At 41.1% G+C, this 18,006-nt stretch overlaps 1 protein-coding gene across 2 annotated transcripts in view; it reads left to right on the forward strand.

Annotated features, from left to right (window-relative positions):
- Window positions 1-18,006, forward strand: part of PTGFRN (prostaglandin F2 receptor inhibitor) — a 78,963-nt gene that overhangs the window by 47,355 nt on the left and 13,602 nt on the right. The window contains exon 6 of one of the 2 annotated variants that reach the window (XM_079974782.1): window positions 9,654-10,073. The exons of the other annotated variant lie outside the window; for it this stretch is intronic. Within the exon in view, the coding sequence (XP_079830908.1) occupies window positions 9,654-10,073 (420 nt within the window). The remainder of the gene's footprint in view (window positions 1-9,653; window positions 10,074-18,006) is intronic. 2 annotated transcript variants of the gene reach the window in all.

Raw genomic sequence — 18,006 nt, forward strand, 5'->3', positions numbered from 1 at the left:
CAATCACCTAATAAAAACCATGGTAAAATGTAAAAGAACCTTAAGGGGGTTAAAACAGCTCATCAGCAACTGCATTAAAATAAAATACTATTAAAAGCCAGTGAGAGAATAAAGCATATTTTGTCTGTTTTCTGAGCACCATCCATGAGGGTGTTTGGTTAATATATAAGGGGAGGGAAATTCCAAGGAGAAGATGTCACAGCTGAAAAGGTGATCTCCCCTTTGCAGCCACCATACCTCAATGTTCAAAGGGCATTTGGTTCCGCCCCTGGTGACATTGCGTGTGTGTGACATCAGGACATTGTGTCGGTCCCCCTCAATCATCTTGAGACGTTGGTGCCTCTGATGAGGAGCCTGCCCCCTTCCCCTTTGCGCAAATTCATAACAATACCAACTGTTGCACCTTGCATTTGGTCTGGTAACAAACAGGCAGCCAGTGTGGATCTCTGAACAGAGGTGTAATATTGTGACAGGGTCTCACTCCTGTCAACAATTGCTCTGCATAATTCTGCACTGACTACAAATTACAGACCAAGCACAAGGACAGACCCACATAGATTGGATTGTATTGATGCTTAGCGTAGTCTTCGTTCTTAGGTGTGATGGTAAGCTGCTTCCTGGCACCCAGGTGCTCTAGGAACCAAAGGCCATGTTGGATTCTGAAATGCCACAAAATGAAGTTCAAAGTAGAGGAGAGGAATCTTCTTTAACCTTGCTTTAAGGTTGGGGACATCCTGTGCTGCAGCCTCTAAGTAGTGAGACTCTCTACCCACAGAGGTGGACCTGACAGCTTCACTATACAGCTTTCAGCAAATGCTGGAGACAAACCTGTTCACCCTGGCCTTTGACACTTGAGGGGCATATTTTTTAGGACCCACTCTGTTTTTGTGTTCGTAAGCTTGTGTTTTAAATGGCTTTTCATGCTGTATTTAAAATTGTAACCTGCCCTGGGATCTTAGAGTGAAGGGTGGGTAAAAAAATAAAATGATTTTGATGGTAGTAAAGCATGCAGAATATTGCAAGATGTGGCAGAGAGTTTGCTGCTGTTTATCTCAATGAAGCCTAGAGGGAGGAGGCTCTGGAGTGGTCATATTCTATCCTAATATGTTTTGTTGTGCATAGATTTGAGATGTAAAATCAAGGCAACTTCATTTACAACCTTCACAATCAACTTGCCTACTGTTGCTTCCTTGCAGAATTTAATTATAATGGTAATGATTTTCAGGAACTACTCTTAATAGTTTTCTCATTATTATACATCATTGTAAATCCACACTATTAGCGCTAAGTACAATCAAATACTCTTCATTTAACTACTAGCACATCTTAACGTTGGTTTATAGAATGTTTCAGCTTTTTGCCTTGCTTGTGCGTAATTGGAAATATAAAAACAACACTGAGCAAGTAAAAGCTGTGTAAACAGCTTGGAGCTTCTGGAGAGTTTAATAGCTTGAACTGCCTCCATTTTTTTTTAAAGTCTGTTTTTATAATAAAATGAAAATAGTCAAGGGCAGTTCATAGGGAAAGTACATTAGGAGAATGTATCCTTACTTAAGTGATTAGTCAAAATATTGTCACAAAGAAATGTACTTGTGGGAGAGTTTGTTGCAGGCATTCACATTGCAGTTGATTTGTAGTTCTTAAGATTTGTAGTTGATTTGTAGTTCTTAAGTAGAAGAGAATTTGGGAAGGTACAGGCACAGGAACCAGAGAGAGAGGAGACCTCTGAAGGCACCAAGAACAGCATGTTTGGGCCCAATCACTTTTGAGTCATATGAGATATCTTTAGAGAGAATTGACTCTGTCTTCAAAGGCCAGCTAAGACCATTAATGAGATAAGATGCAAGTTTGCTTGAGCTGTCCGTTGCAGAGATTGGATGTTACCCCTTAAGAAGAATCTTGCAAATTTAGGCATTTAATGCAGTACTCACATTGCCTTTGAGGCTGCCTCCTGAAGTCAGTGGCAAACTCTTGCTGAAACGAATAAAGGCATAATCATTTACTGCCTCTCCGGCAGGCATCTGGTCAGAACATTGCTTATCCAATGTGTGATGCATTTTGTGCCTGGAATTAGGGTGCATATTTTGAAGCAACTGCATTTGTTTGGGCAGTGCACTGCACAGTCACAAGTCCTAGATCCTCTGGTGCAGCAAATATTGCATGGTGTTCATTGAACCGACTTGCATACTTATAACTGTTCTGAAATGCCTATGTTAAAACTGTGTATGAGACCCTCTCTTGTAATAAGAAATGTAACTGTTCTATTTAATGCAAATAATGCAGTAGTAATTGAGCTTGTAACTGATGACCAACATTACTACTACTAAGCATTTAAGGCAATCTATATAATAGCCACTGGATAATCCTCTTGTAAATGAAGATGATACTTTTAACTAAAAGAACATTCTGCATGCATGCTTATAATACTATACTATGCATACTATAATGTTTGGCTTAAAATTTCCTGTTTGTAACTAGCATTTTTTGTCATTCATGTGGCCAATGAACTGTTCTTAGGAAGTTTATAAAATTACTCAGTGTTTTGTGGCAATAAGGTGTCATTAGAAAGTATTGGCTGAAGGCAGTACAGTGGTACCTCGGGTTACGTACTTAATTCGTTCCAGAGGTCCGTTCTTAACCTGAAACTGTTCATAACCTGAAGCACCACTTTAGCTAATGGGGCCTCCTGCTGCTGCTGCTGCGCTGCCGGATCATGATTTCTGTTCTCATCCTGAAGCAAACTTCTTAACCTGAGGTACTATTTCTGGGTTAGTGGAGTCTGTAACCTGAAGTGTATGTAACCACTGTACCACTGTATTTTCTTCTTTACTTTATTCAACAAATGGAGACATGGAATAGTGCCAGTAAGGGAAGGGTCTGGACAGAATGAGGAATGGAAATTTATTTCCCTTTCTTTGCAGCTTTCCTTTTAGATCTCCACTGAGCCTCAGAGATGACTCTCCAAGGGATCAAGTGCAAATCCCCTCAGTTGGGAATTCACAGGTTGAAAGAGTTTGTGGCAGTGATGCTGATCATCCTCAGACATTTATTAGTATTAGACATTTATTGGCTAGATGCAGCATTTATTGGAATACCAATGGCCAATGTACAATATGATTGCCTGCTTTCATTCCCAAGTGCTGTGAGGACAGTTCATTGGCTCAGATTAGCATGCAGATGCTTACCTACAAGGCCTTAGGAGGGGAATCAGTTGACTGCTCTCTCTGTTTTGTTAATAAATGATCAGCAAAGCTGTCATCCTGTCCCATCCCCCATGCCCCCCAAATAGCTTCTTTAGTCAGGCTGTGAACCACTGATGTAGAAGTGTTGTGCCTGTCTTTACCTTCTTGCAAATGGCTACAGTCCATGATATCAGTGACGCAGGGGTCAAACTTGCCCTCGCTTGTGACACTACTGGCAAAAATGTCTGGGTAAGGGACCTGGTTTTTATCTCTCTGTATCCCTGAGTACAGTAGCTTAATTGTCTTCTACAAAAGTGATTGGCATCTTATTAATATATTAAACATGGAAGTTGAGGAGAAAATGTGAAAGAGTAGGCTGACAACTTTAAATTACGATACCACATGGGTTTGCCAGCAGTACATGTGAAAAAGATCTAGGGTTCTTAGTGGAGGCAAAAAAGGGTGATACAACAGAAGAAAAAAAAAAAGGCTAATGCTATTCTCTTGATCTGGAGACTATACTTCTAGAAGTAATAGTACTGCTCTATTCTGGCTTGGTCAGGCCACATTTGGAGTTTTGACAAATTAGGATGTGTGCAGAGGAGGGTGACCAAGATGATAAAGGGTCTGGAAACCAAGCCTTATGAGCAATGGTTGAGGGAGTTGGGTTGTTCATCCTGGAAAAGGGGAGACTGAGAGCAGATGTGATAGTCATCTTCAAATATCTAAAGGGCTTCCACATGGAAGATGGAGCAAGCTAGTTTTCTCCTGCTCTGGAGGTTAGGACCCAAACCAATGGATTCAAATGACAAGAAAGGGGATTCATGCCAAACATTAGGAAGAACTTTATGACAGTAAGAGCTGTTCAACAGTGGAACAGACTTCCTCGGGAGTTGGTAGGCTCTCCTTCACTGGAGGTTTTTAAGCAGAGATTGGATGGCTATATATCAGGGATGCTTTATTTGTGATTCCTGTGTTGCATGGGTTGGTCTACATGACCCTCACGGTCCTTTCCAAGTCTACAATTCCAGGATTCTATTATTTATTCATTCCATACACAAAACACACCACTGTTCTTTCCTTGTGACCTTTTCTAGTTTTCTGCCCCTTTTCAGCTGTTCCAGGTTTCATAGCTTGAGCACAACGATGCCATTCAGCAGGGCAGCATAGAGACTTTAAAAGTGTGTTCTACATTGCCACATTCCTTGCCCAAGTAAACCACCCCTTTTCCAGGCATAATACTATGTATCTGTGCTAATTATTGTTGGGACGGGAGACACTCTTGCATGCTTTCTTGTGGGTAGGGAGTTCAGAGCTTTCCATTCAAGAAAATGATCATCACCTTTGAGGAATTGAGTCTGCAGCATTAAACTATTTTTAATGTGAGCAATTGAGCAGTTTGGTGCTTAGCAGTTTGCGCACTGTGCTTCCCCCACCTTTTGCTGTTTCCTTTAGATAGCATTGTACTGTGATCTCCTTTGTACAGTGCTGATTGTCATACCCAGTTTTCTCATCTTCTAGGCAGTGTTTACTCATTGTGAAAACTGCTGCTTGAAGGCAAAAGCACTGCAAAATGTAATCATGAACAAGTACCTTGCGGATCTCTTGGGGGAGGACAAAAGTATTATTGTATGTAGTTTTAATTTTGTGAAGTGTGTTGCGAGCTTGGTATATCTTATTTCCCTGTTGCCTTGTAAAAGATTCACCTTGTGTTTAATATTCAGCCAGCTTTTTTATTGGAAGAAAATGGATTGTTGTTCAAACAGCCTAAATGCCAAGCTAGTTCAAATCTATAAATAAAAGCCCTGCTTTCATGGTACGTGACCTGCCTCTTTCATACTGAAAAGCTAAAATGTATGTGATGTACCTGTAGAAACATGTAGAGGCCAAATGAGGGAGCAGGTTGAGGGAAAACCAGTGTTTGGCACCACCAAATTGCATTTCCTAGTGTAATTCCAAGCCCTTTTCAGATAGCAGCAACAGGCTATACTTTTTTTTTTAGATTGACCGACTAGTCACAAAAATATGACTAAAATGCTATATTTCATGAATTGTCATCTTCCGCCTGCTAAAATAGGATGGTGATGGAAGCAGTAGATTTGTTATTTTTATGAAGGGCCCTGCGAACTGTAGTCCTGATGATTTGTTGTGAACTGATCACAAAGCCTAGCTGTAATGTTTGTTGCTGCTTTTACATATGACCAATTTTGGCAAAGTGCCTTTATCTGAACTAAGCTGCCCTACTTTGTAACCAAACTTTTGCAGTATCAGGCAAAAAAAAAAAATCCCTCCAGTGTAGGTATGAATCCATCTTATAAATCTGGATACTGACTTCATTCTTCATAATATATTAAGCTTTTTTTATCATGTCCAGATTGGTAAATGAGAAGTGTGTAACAATACTTTTAAACATGTTTGCATTTAATACCTTTTTATCGCAGCTCTCTGTGATAACTACTAGTACTGATAAACTTCTTCTCAGGTTGTATGGTAGGAAATGAGCAGTAAGCTATACGGTTTTTACAGTTCATCTTATTTACATTTGTGCACCTTCAGAATGTGGCTCAGTTCTGCATGATATTAACTTCTGTTTAGTGAAAAATGTTTATTTTGGCACTGTATTCCATGTTACTGCAGGATGTATCTGTCTTAGTAGTATAGAAACGGTATTATTGATTCAAATCGTTTTGTTTATTTAAACTCTCAGGTTACCATGAGAAGTTTTAATACTTACATTAACACACAAAACAAACAAGCATTAATACCTACAAATATAAATAAAGTCCTTTCAAGTTTGGTAAGTAGCATAAAGCAAAAGCAAGATGATTCATTAGAACAACGTAAACAGCATAAACAGCCATACATCATCACCAACTTTATCATTGATAAATGTTGATCTTTGATTATTTTCATGGGCCTAAATATAATAATTTATATTATGCTATATTATATTTATAATTTCTGGTCTAACCTGAATCCTACAGTATCAATCAAGTAGATCTTACAGTATCAATCAAGTAGATCCTACAGTATCAATCAAGTAGATCCTACAGTATCAATCAAGTAGATCAATCTTTTTTCAATACATGGCAATTGATATTTTAGCTGCTGTTGACAGATTTATTGGTTTTTTAGGCATTCAATGCAGCCTTCAAAATGGTTTAGAGGCTAAGCCATCTTATTTGGAATATTGTATATTGTGATTGATTATAATACAGCACTAACTGTCAAAAACTTTTAATTTTATTTCATCTCCAAAATATGTGGCATATAATCTGCATGAGGTTTTCCCAGCGAGATTTATAAATCAGGTTCAGTTTATATGATGTCAGATGCCATTGATGCATGGTTTTATATTTTCTCCCCCTTAAGGTTGGCTGTAATTAATGTTTTACCTATTTTTTTCTCCTAGCCCTCCCCAAATATCTTCTTAAATATTCAAATGCAGGTCTACTAATAATTTGCTGTGGTAGTTCATGGAACTTTTACTTTGCATTCACTAAATATCTTACATATTTTTCTATTTAATAGTGTTTTTCCCCTCAGATGCATAGAGCAATTCCTTCACTGCTGTTGGAATTCTTACTGATTCTATATGTGTGTTTGTGTGTAACTATTTTTAATGCAGCAGTAGCAGGCTCTGTAAGAAAAAAATTACACATCTTAGGGACAAAATGAGACATCACATTACTTATGTGCTCAAGGATATTAACCTGTTTTTCAAATATATATATCTTCAAAAATAAAAAATAAAAATGCTCAAGCCTCCCAAACAGATATGTCCCTTAATATTTCTCTCTGTCTGTTCATTATACATATGATGTAAATGTCAACAATCCTGTATTCATATGGCCTATGAGACTGCATTGCCACCACCATCTCAGACTGCGCACATGATATATCCCAATTCTGCCTTAAGAAGTCCAGTAGTCTTAAAAGAGGGACGTGGGTGGTGCTGTAGTCTAAACCACTGAGCCTCTTGGACTTGCCAATCGGAAGGTCGGCAGTTTGAATTGGTGCAACGGGATGAGCTCCTGTTGCTCTGTCCCAGCTTCTGCCAACCTAGCAGTTCAAAAGCGTACCAGTGCACGTAGATAAATAGGTACTGCTGTGGTGGGAAGATAAACAGTGTTTCCGTGCACTCTGGAACTTGTCATAATCCTCCGTGCACCAGTAGCGGTTTAGTCATGCTGGCCACGTGACCCGGAAAGCTGTCTGTGGACAAACGCCAGCTCCCTCAGCCTGAAAGCGAGATGAACACCATACCCATAGTCGCCTTTGACTGGACTTAACCGTCCGGGGTCCTTTACCTTTACCTTAGTCTTAAAAATGAAGGTGAGGCAGTATGCAGACAGTGAATAGGTGTCTTTCCAGAACTTGACACTATGCTGAATTGTTGCAAGTAGGTAACTTCTGAGATAAAGTACTTCTGAGATAATGAAACATAACCTGCCTAATCGTGGATGCAGATCTGATATTCTTGCAAACAAGTCAAAGATCAAATAGAAGACGGGTTGTTTTTAAAAAATAATAATAGTAGAAATGATAAAAGTTTACAGATTTTTTGAAGTATTGTCAATTATTGTGAGATTAATCCGAAAACCAAATGAATGCTGTATCCTGAATTAAGATTTGTTTCACTCAAATGTCACCTAAATCATCTGCAACAGGAGGTACTGTGGGTGCATCAGGTGATCTTGGAGAAGCTGATTTTCTAGATCCATTACAGACAGGGTTTAGGCGCAGCTTTGGCACAGAAACTGTTTCAGTTACCCTGTATAATGACACCTGTAAGGAGAGAAATGCATCCCTGTTAACTCTCCTTAACCTCTCAGTGGTTTTAGGTACCGTCAGCCATAGTATCCTCCTGGATCGTCTGTCCGAGTTAGTGAGTGGGTAGCACTGCTTTGCAGTGGTTCTGGTCCTACATGGATGGTTGATTCCAGATGAGGATGCTTAGACAGTGTTCTTCGACCCTTTGGAGCTTTCAGTGTGGGGTTCCTCGGGCTTCCATTTTTATCCCCCGTGCTGTTTAACATACTGGGTGGAGTCATCTGGAGCTTTGGACTATGCTGTCAGCAATATGCTGATGACACACAGCTCTACTTGCAGGTGTCGCAGTGGATGTGCTGGACTGATGTCTTGCCTCGGTACTAGACTGGATGAAAGCCAATAAACCGAAACTCAATCCAATAAGACCAAGGCACTGTTAGTGGGCAGTTCCTTAGACCGGATGGAAGGGAGATGGCTTTCTTTTGATGGGGGGTATATTCTCTCTGAGAGAGCAGGTACGCAGCTTGGGGGTACTTCAGCATCCATTGCTGTTGCTTGAGGCTCAGGTGGCCTCGGTGGCATGGAGTGCCTTCCATCAGCTTTGGATGGTGGACCAGTTGTGCCCCTATCTGGACAAGGATAGCTTGCCTATGCACTGTTAACCTCTAGGTTATATTCCTCCTAAACAATATATCTGGGGCTGCTGCTGAAGATGGTTTGGAAATTTCAGTGGGTGCAGAATTCAGTGGACAGGTTAGTCACTGGGGCAAGACGGTTTGAGCATATTACATTGATCCTGGCCTGACTGCACTGGTTGCCAATTAGTTTCCAGGCCCAATTCAAAGTGCTAGCTTTGACCTGTAAAATCTTAAATGACAGAGGTATGCAATATGTCAAGGACCACCTCTCCCCATATGAACTGACCATCATTTGAGGCCCTTCTTCGTGTGCTGCCAGGAGAACAGGCCTTTTCTGTGGCGTCTCCCCATTTGTGGAATGCTCTCCCCAGGGAGGCTCATCTGGCATCTTCATTACATATCTTTAGGCAATAGGCAAAAACTTTATTTATGATTTTTGAACTGTGGTGAAGGATATTGTTTTTGTTTGCTACTATGTTATTTATTTTTGTGGTTTTTAAAAAATATTGTAAACTACTCTGATCTTCGGATGAAGGGCGATGTAGATAATTAATAAATAGAATAAATAAACAAAATTTGATAACATTATTTTTTCAGACTCTTAAGTTCACCCATGCCCATTTAGGCAACGACCGCATAGTGTTAAATTGAAACTCTAACTTCTTATTAAGGCTCAATTAGGACTTCACCCAAGCATCTCAGTATATAATTATTCTGCATGCCTACCTTTCCTTGCTGCTTCTGTTCCTCATGTATTGTCACTACATTCTGCTAAGTAGCCACTAAGGGCTGTGTCACTTGGGCTGTGGCCTTGTGCATACAGTACTTTCCTGAGAGTAGCCCCATTGAACACAGTGGGAATTATGCTATTAGGTTTGCATATTGTCCTGAGATTCTTTGTGTGTTTGCCTCTAACAGACTATGATGCCCACTCCTCAGCTTTTTTTAACATGAAATGCACTGCTGAATGTTAGATTGCAGCATTAATCCCTTGCTTGCTGTATATGTTTGTCCATCCTTTGCTTGTAGCTTATGTCTGTGCCTCCTTTGCTCTTCTCAGATTATATGCTGACCGTAGAGGCTGTGAAACTGAAGCCGTTCTTCATGGCAGGGCACACCTTTGAAATGACATGCAAGGTGTCTTCCCAGAACATCAAGACTCCTCGTTACTCAGTCCTCATTACAGCCGAGAAGCATCTGAATGATCGGTCAACTCCTAATGGGACCACTCGCATAATTTCTCTCAATCAAGATTCAGTGGTCAGACGGGAAGATTGGACAGACCAGGAACGGGTGGATGGTGTGGTCTTGGAAAAGGTTCAGGAGAACGAGTTCCGCTACAGGATGTACCAGACGCAGATTTCTGATGCTGGGCTGTATCGCTGTGTGGTGACTGCATGGTCACCAGGGGGTGGAGGCATGTGGCGAGAGGCAGTCAATGGTTTATCCAACCCGATCCAGATAGACTTCCAGACCTCAGGTCAGTGCAAAGCTCAAAATGTTAATCGGTGAGAGAACATGACATTAGTGCCTGTCCCAGAGATTCATTCAGAAAAGCTGTGGTCCGTGGATCAGAATTTCCCCTTGATATTGCTGTGTTAAATGCATTTAAGAAATTCATGAAGTTCTGTTCCACAAAGAAATCCTACAGTCATGGTATTGTCAAATAATATTTCTGTAGTCTTTATAGTTGGTTGAAATCCAGGAAATTGGGATGGAAATGCCATGCTTAGGAACACATCTTTTACTTCTCTCCATATGAATTTGATAAAAGTTACTGGGGCATCCGAGTATTGATCTGTATGTCTGCCAGTTGCCCAATGAGCCTTTAAAGATGGTCACTTGAAGTCTTAAATTTCTCTGAAGTCAGATGTGCTTGAATGGAGAATCCTCTTTGGGGTAGTCATAGATGATATCAGACCCCCTTCTCTAGCTTGGTACCCTTCAGGTGTTTCTGCACCACAACTTCCATGATTTCTGACCATTCCCCCTGTTAGGAGTTCCCAACAATATCTGGAGGGAACAGAAGTAGCTGTGCATTCAGCTATTTCATAAGGTCATTCTGAAGCAAGTAGCTATGGACTTCCAGTACTTGCCATTATACTTCTCTTGGCATCCCTGCTTCTTAACTTGGTTTGTCCCAAACTCTGGAATTGATCATTCATTTAACACCTCTGAACACCAATGTAAATGGAAGTTGTTCTAAAGTTATGGCATCTGACTGCTTCCATAACTACTGGAGCAATAAACAAATCATAAAGTTACAGTACTCCCTCCCTGGAAAGAAAGGCTTAACAAAGTTTGGCTGTAACGGAAAAAATAACACCTAAGAGCGAGAATTGTAGGTGAATATAGAAATAAATTTGGGGGAAACTAATTGCCCAGTACAGTATTACAACATTGACAAGGAAATAATTACCTCCCGCAAAAGCAAATTCAATCAGGTTTGGTTTTTTTATAGAAGAAATCTTGTAATTTTGCATTAATTTGTGTTTACTTGCAAAGTATTGTGATATTAAGTAATATTTTTGGAGCAGAGTTTTGTTGATTACTGATAATCATCAAATGATTAAATAAATAACAAAAACGGGAAGAAAATAAATCTGCTTTTGGGCCCATTGCCTACTGGTTGGCACATGTACACCTACATAGTGCACTCTGTGCAGCTGAGAGAGTCAGAGCATTGCTAGTCAGGACACATGCCGCTTCTTTGTAGTGCCTCACTTGCCAGCTAGAGAGTCAGTGTTGTGTGAAAAGGGGATAATATTGACAATTTTTTCGGAGGGGAAAAACAACCATTATGCAGTGTTGAGATCAAGCTGTGTGTGTGAAGAGATTTTTTCACCATACCTTCAATGAACTGTTTCTGCTGGGTGGGTTATGTTTCATAAGGTACTGGGAAAGGAGAAAAGGCTACAGCTTCCCAAGCAATAGCAAAATTTCAAACATAACTATAACTTCCTTGCAGCAGACTTCTAGAAAGCAGCCTGCAGATCTGGGACTGTTAGGTACCAGTAGTGGTGCATCCTCCCAGCACCAGTGGAGAGGTGCCACTGCTGCCACCACCCCAGGAACCACCAACAATTGTCGGTAGCTGTGGCTTAAATCCGGATTGCAGAAATGAATGTTGTGTTACAGCTTATTCCTTCCTTTGCTACCGTGGCTGGTGTGCTAGCTCCTTTCTGAAGTGTGAAAGCACATGGGTGGCCACCCGGTGGGGTGGCACTCAACAGTGCACCAGAGTTTGCTGCAGTAGACACCAAAAGTGTGAGCAAGAAGTATGAGCCAAAGGAGCCATACCCAATGGTAGCTCTTCAGTGTATGAAGATGCTCAGCCATTTCTCTTCACGCTACACACAGCTCCAATAGTATGACAGTGTTTGGTGGGTGAAAACAAAACGTGTGAAGTGGCTCTAACATGTTGCCCATGCTTTATTTTAAAACAAGACCTTCAATCTGAACCATGCCCAACTCAGGCAATACCCTGTGTAACCTTAGAAGCTAATAAAGGGTGTAGGGACTACGGTTAAAGGAAATCTCAAAGATTTCCACATAAAAGCTTTTAGTGGTTGTTGCAATAGATGTCTGTGTTCTTATTGATTTTTTTGCGTGAAGCTGGGAGGACTTATTTGGATCGAAAGACTTTTCAACCACTGGTTTGGCTTACTGCCAGAGCTGTTTGGAGCATCACTTTTGTCTGAATGGTTTCATGTTTCAAGAAAAGCTCTTCAGGATGTGAACGTGCAATTTAGCTGAACTGTAGGAGGTCTCTCTGTCTCTTTTCCCCTGTGTAAATTGGTGTCTGCGCTCCAACCCAAGTTATTTATTTATTTTTACCCTAGGAGCCCTGACACGCAGATGTGCTTTAGAAAGGTTTCCATGAACTCTCATAGAAGAATGTGTATCAGATTCTTTCCAGTGGAGAAGCAATGTTAGTTGCAGAAAAACCAAGGGAGTCTTGAGGATCTTAAAAGCCAAACAGATTTATTATGATATTGGTTGCATCTGATGAAGTGGATTTTAGTCCCTGAAAGGTTATGCCCTAGTCCATTTGTTAGTCTTCTAGTTGCCACAAAGCTTCCTTGTTTATCCCGGGGGTAGTAGAATTGCCAGCTTGAGACGGAAAGTTTCCCTACGACTCTCACTCACTGATCATTGTTTTGCTGCGGTGCAATGAATGCACGTCTTTTTAAAACACTTGTCTGAAGCAAGGACATCTTCTAACCTGGAGCTCATAAATCAGGACACACAAGATCTCTAATCTATATTCTCCTTCATTCGGTATCAATAGAAGGTTGTTCCCAACTGTGCAACAAAAACCTCTGTTCAATTTACTGTATTAAGACTCTTAAAACAGGAACTATCACTAATTTGCTCAAGGCTATTTCACAGTCTAAGAGTTCTCATTGCTAGCAAATGATCCTTTATTTTCATCAGCTGAAAATTTTCCAGTTTCTATTCACTCAATTGACGTAGTCTTTTAGGTACTCTTGAGTTTCCTTTTCTATCTCATACTTACAATCCTGACTCACGCAACTTGGTAAGTCAAACAGTAACTTACTGGGACTGTGTAGCGTTGCGGCTGCTTTGTTCTTCCCTAGTCGTTTTTATTCTCTCACCACTCTAAACCAAGGTTTGGATTAGTGTGTTCTCCAGACACATGGGCTCATGGTTCAGCTCTTTCCTCACTAATCATGAGCTGCAGTCATAACCCTATTCTACTTCCCATTCAGCTAATTATATACACACCTCACCTCAAATTGTGTTAAAGGCAAGAGGCACCAAAATCTGTTCAAGGCTTGGCATGATGCAGGCACCCCATTTTGTCTGCAAGATCTTGGAAACCACAGGTAACCACAGGTCTGAGCTTGGAGGAAGGTCAGAGTACAAATTTAACTGTTAATCTGATCCTTCTTTAACATATGGTGCTGCAATTCCTGGAGCTCGTAATGATGTGAGCCAGTGTGGTGGTTTTGGGCACATTTGTACTTTTCTTTTCCCTTTCAGCATATCCTTCTGCTAAGCAGAACGAGGAATTACTTTCAGGTTGGTAGCAAGATCTCTCATTTATTATAATGGATCCATTGTTGTTTCTGGAACATCATGTTGTCTTAGGACATTCCAGGGCATCCTTGGGCTCTTGTCAACAAGGCTGCCAATTATCTAATGGGTAGGATTGGCTTGGGTCTTTTTTGCTCTTGAGAGGCTCCCATCTCCTGAAGCACATGTCCTAAGCCATTCAGCTGCTCAGCACTACTTTTCTGGGCTTTAGATGTATGGGAGCTGTATGGTTGCAAACTGCGAAAGGAAACCTTTTGCAGGCATGGCTGCATAACCTGGCCAGTGAACTCTTGAGTTCCCTGAAGGCAAGAGATAGCACAAGGCAACACTTCAGCACCAGAGGCATAACGAAAATACGTGAGGGCAAAACCTCAGGTGCATCTTGTCTAACTTGCTTTATATCTTTTAATAAAAGAGGTTGGCTTTTCAGTAACAAAGTAGTATGTGCTCTTTCAGGGCTCTAGGTAGTGTGATATCACATTTATTATGTCCCCTAGCAAGAGAAGAACAACATGTTCAATACTAGGGTTGAGAGAACTGCACACATAGGTCCTATCCTGAAATGTTGTACGGGACTTGGATGCCCAGTTTCCGTGCTTGGTGGTGCTATTCCATACGCTAGCTGTTAACTATTTTTAGCTTAATATCCCGGGCAGTGAGCAATCCAGCCTCCTTGTGCTTTGCTTATGGAGCCCTGCACAGCTTCCTAAATTGTGCCTAGACCCTTCTGCAAATTTGTGCTTCATCCCAACCAGGACCCATGTGTTCAGCAGTCCCTATACTTGCCTGCCTACAGCCCAGCACTAATATTCAGCATGCAGCCAATTAGAACTGTGTGTGAGCACACTGTCGGTGTTTACTCTCTGGGGCATGTACCTGGGACTTGCTTGTACAGCATACAAAATGAGACCATCAAAGTATTTATTTAAACATGTATATCCCACCTTCCAGTTCCACTACAGAATTCTCGGGGCAGCTCTGGCTAAATGAAGCCACCATGAGCCAGTCATGAATTTGAGGCCGCCTTTTCCCTTACAGCCGGTACGAGTCACTGCAGTCTGTGGGGCTTGCAGTGGAAGGGGAGAGGCTGTTTATGCCCTTCCTTGAGCCCACTGTATTGTAAGAAAGGGCAGCTGTGTCCCTCACTATTCAGTAATGCTGACCCCACAAGCACTGTTAACCTTTACAATTCCCAGGTAGGATGAATCATGGTAGGCCAAAGCAGTTTCTTCCAGAGAGACAGTATACTGTACTTCTCAGCCAAATCCCTCTCAATTTATCAGGAACAAGAGGGCTGGCATCCAAAACAACAACAACAACCCAAAACACCAAATAAACCCCACCCCATTTATTAATTCTTATTTTCACAACAATTCCTTTTGGAACTGTGTTTGTTAAAGCGCCCTCCCCTCTTTCACCTTTTCTGTGAGAGAAGACTATAATAATCGGCACTTTTCACTTAAATAATCATAGTAAGGCAGCTAAGGGGAAGCTTGATGTAGATTTAGTTTGTGGAGAAAGGGGGTGGAGGTTTGCAAAATTATGAATGGCACGAGGAAAGTAGTTAGAGAGAAATATTGTTATTCTTCTCCTACTCTCTAGAACTTGGGTTCATCCAAAGAAGCGAACTGGCTAGAAATTGAGGACAGCTAAAATTAAGGACAATTTCACACAGTGCTTAGTGAACTCAAGGAGTTTGCTGCTGTAAGTTGTGATGGCCACTAGCTTAGGTGGCTTTAGAAGGGAACTGGATAATCTCATGAAGGAGAATGCTGTGAGTGGCTGCTATGTAACTCTGTGCTCAAAGCAGTGGACTTCTTGAGTCCCAGTTCCTGTGAAGAAGGGGGGGGGGGCTCTTGCCTTCATCTCCTGCTAGCTGACTTTGCACTGGCATCTGATTGGCCACTGTCAGGACATTGGACTAATGGACCTTTTTGGTCTGATCCAGCAGGGCTATTTTTATGTTCACACAACACAATCCTACTTAGCCTTTTCCTTCTTTTTGAGGCGAAGCAAAAAGAGAGACTGTCGGCCTCCCTCCTCTGCACAGGCCCAGGATAGTGCTTTAATAATTCTGGTACGGCTTCTTGTCAATTGGTGGCTGGAGATACAAGCCGCAGCTAAAACACACAACGTTTTGTTTTTGTAATATCTTCTGCTGTGTGGTTAGTGCTAGTCGAAGAATGTACACAGAAAAAACAGTTATGACTAGAATTATGTGAGAGAAGGGCCTGTTAAATGACAAGATGATAGCAGCTTCACAATAATAATGCAAGGTCTGAGGCCAGGGTAGATGTGAGTAATATTTTGGAATAGGAAGGGCTTGTGGATGACATCAGTTTTTCCTATATCTCATACTATGGGCATGCTGTTATATGGTCTGTGTTCAATGTAGCATTGAAAGTCGCATTCTTATGAACCTAGGATGGCCAGACAGCAACTGCATGCTGCTACTGTCTGTTGGATCAAGTTTTCTGTGTCTCTTTCTGTCCCAGTGGAGGATATATTGTAATATAATTTGCTTCTTTGGCACTATGTTTCTGTGAAGATCACAGTTGTTTCACTGGGATCCTTAATGCATATTTAGTTGTATTAGAATGTGATCAACACAGCAGTTATGTGTATATTCCTTCTTCCCACCCCATCCCCTTTTTCAGGGTGGATTGATGTAAATCTAGGCAATTTTAAAAGGGAGGGGGAATCCAATTTAAATCAGGTTTCTCACTGAAATGTCATACTTCATCTCAGTAGGGGTGTGGGTGGCGCTGTGGTCTAAACCACTGAGCCTCTTGGGCTTGCCAATTGGAAGGTTGGCAGTTCGAATCCATGTGATGTGGTGAGCTCCTGATGCTCATCCCAGCTTCTGCCAACCTACCAGTTTGAAAGCATATCCGTGCAAGTAGATAAATAGGTACCACTGCGGCAGGAAGGTAAACGGCATTTCTGGCACTCATCACGGTGTTCTGTTGTGCCAGAAGCAGTTTACTTATGCTATCCACATGACCTGGAAAACTGTGTGTGGACAAACGCCAGCTCCCTTGGCCTGAAAAGCAAGATGAGTGCCATAACCCCATAGTCGTCTTTGACTGAACTTAACCGTCCAAGGGTCCTTTACCTTTTCTTACCTTTTTATCCTACCTCAAATAATGGTGCATGACAGACTAAATAGTCTAACATTTGTTTCAGCAGAACTCCGCCCCCCACCTTTGGGGCAAATCATATTTCCTAAACCCAATGCAAGAGCTGAGAATGTCTCCATAGGAATCTTTTTAGAGTTGTCAACACTTCTGATTGAAAAATTGTTCCCATTTTCATATTACTACATTGTTCATTTTTTTTTTAAAAAACCCTCCTTTGTAAATTCAGTGCCATTTAAAAGTAAAACAAACATCATTGAATTATAATATTTAATAAAATGACAAGCAACAGAGAATTAAAGTGTATTTATCAAATGTGTGTCTGCAAACATACATACATCCTGATTATGAACACTTTTTGATAATAAGTAGCACCGAGAAGCCTTTTAATGCTACACCTGGGTAATACCTACACTAGAACAAGTTAAAATGTCACAAAATATTTTTATTAGTATTTATTGAATTTGCATACCATCCTTCAGCTGAAGATCCCAGAGTGGTTCACAACAGAACACACACACACGAATATAGTTCTAATAAGAATATAGTTCTCTAGAATACTTCATCACAGCAGTTTGTTTTCATCCTAATAAAATAATGCAGCTTCCCCAGTGATGATAACATGAGTGAAAACTAAAAGATCTTCTTTGAAGGTTACTAATTATCAATATTATCTCCTGTTTTACATGATGGTGTATTCCTAAGGTAAAACCTGCACAATATCTAAGTCTTTCACAGGGATTGTGGCTCATGGGCCTGTTGATTCGTATGATGCCCAATTGTTAGGGTTCTCTTTTGGGAACTTGGATGAGGAACTTGGATGAGGAGAAGAGGTCAATAGCTAACACCTGTTAAACCAATTGGGTTGTATGGTAGTTCTTGGGTTATGGTTGCCAGTGTTATCATGGAAAGCTCTGCTGCTATCACTAACGTGCTGCCGGTACTGGGAACAACCTGAGACCAGGAACTGGCATTCCAGGGTTGCCAGACAGAAATATGCCACCTCTGAAAATGGCAACTCTGTCCTTTCTGTAGCAAGCCAGCAGGGTTCTGGATATGGCAGTGGCTCTCCTACAAATCTCCCCTACTGAGTGAGGTGGGATTGCTCTAGCCATGTTCCTTCTGCTTTCTGCAGTCTTCACAAAATTGTGCCTGCTTATGCATAGACCATTCTAAGTGACACTGAATATATGGAATGCCTTCCATCATTTTTTA

This window comes from Podarcis cretensis (assembly GCF_951804945.1).
Source record: "Podarcis cretensis genome assembly, chromosome: 4".
Taxonomy (NCBI): Eukaryota; Metazoa; Chordata; class Lepidosauria; order Squamata; family Lacertidae; genus Podarcis; species Podarcis cretensis.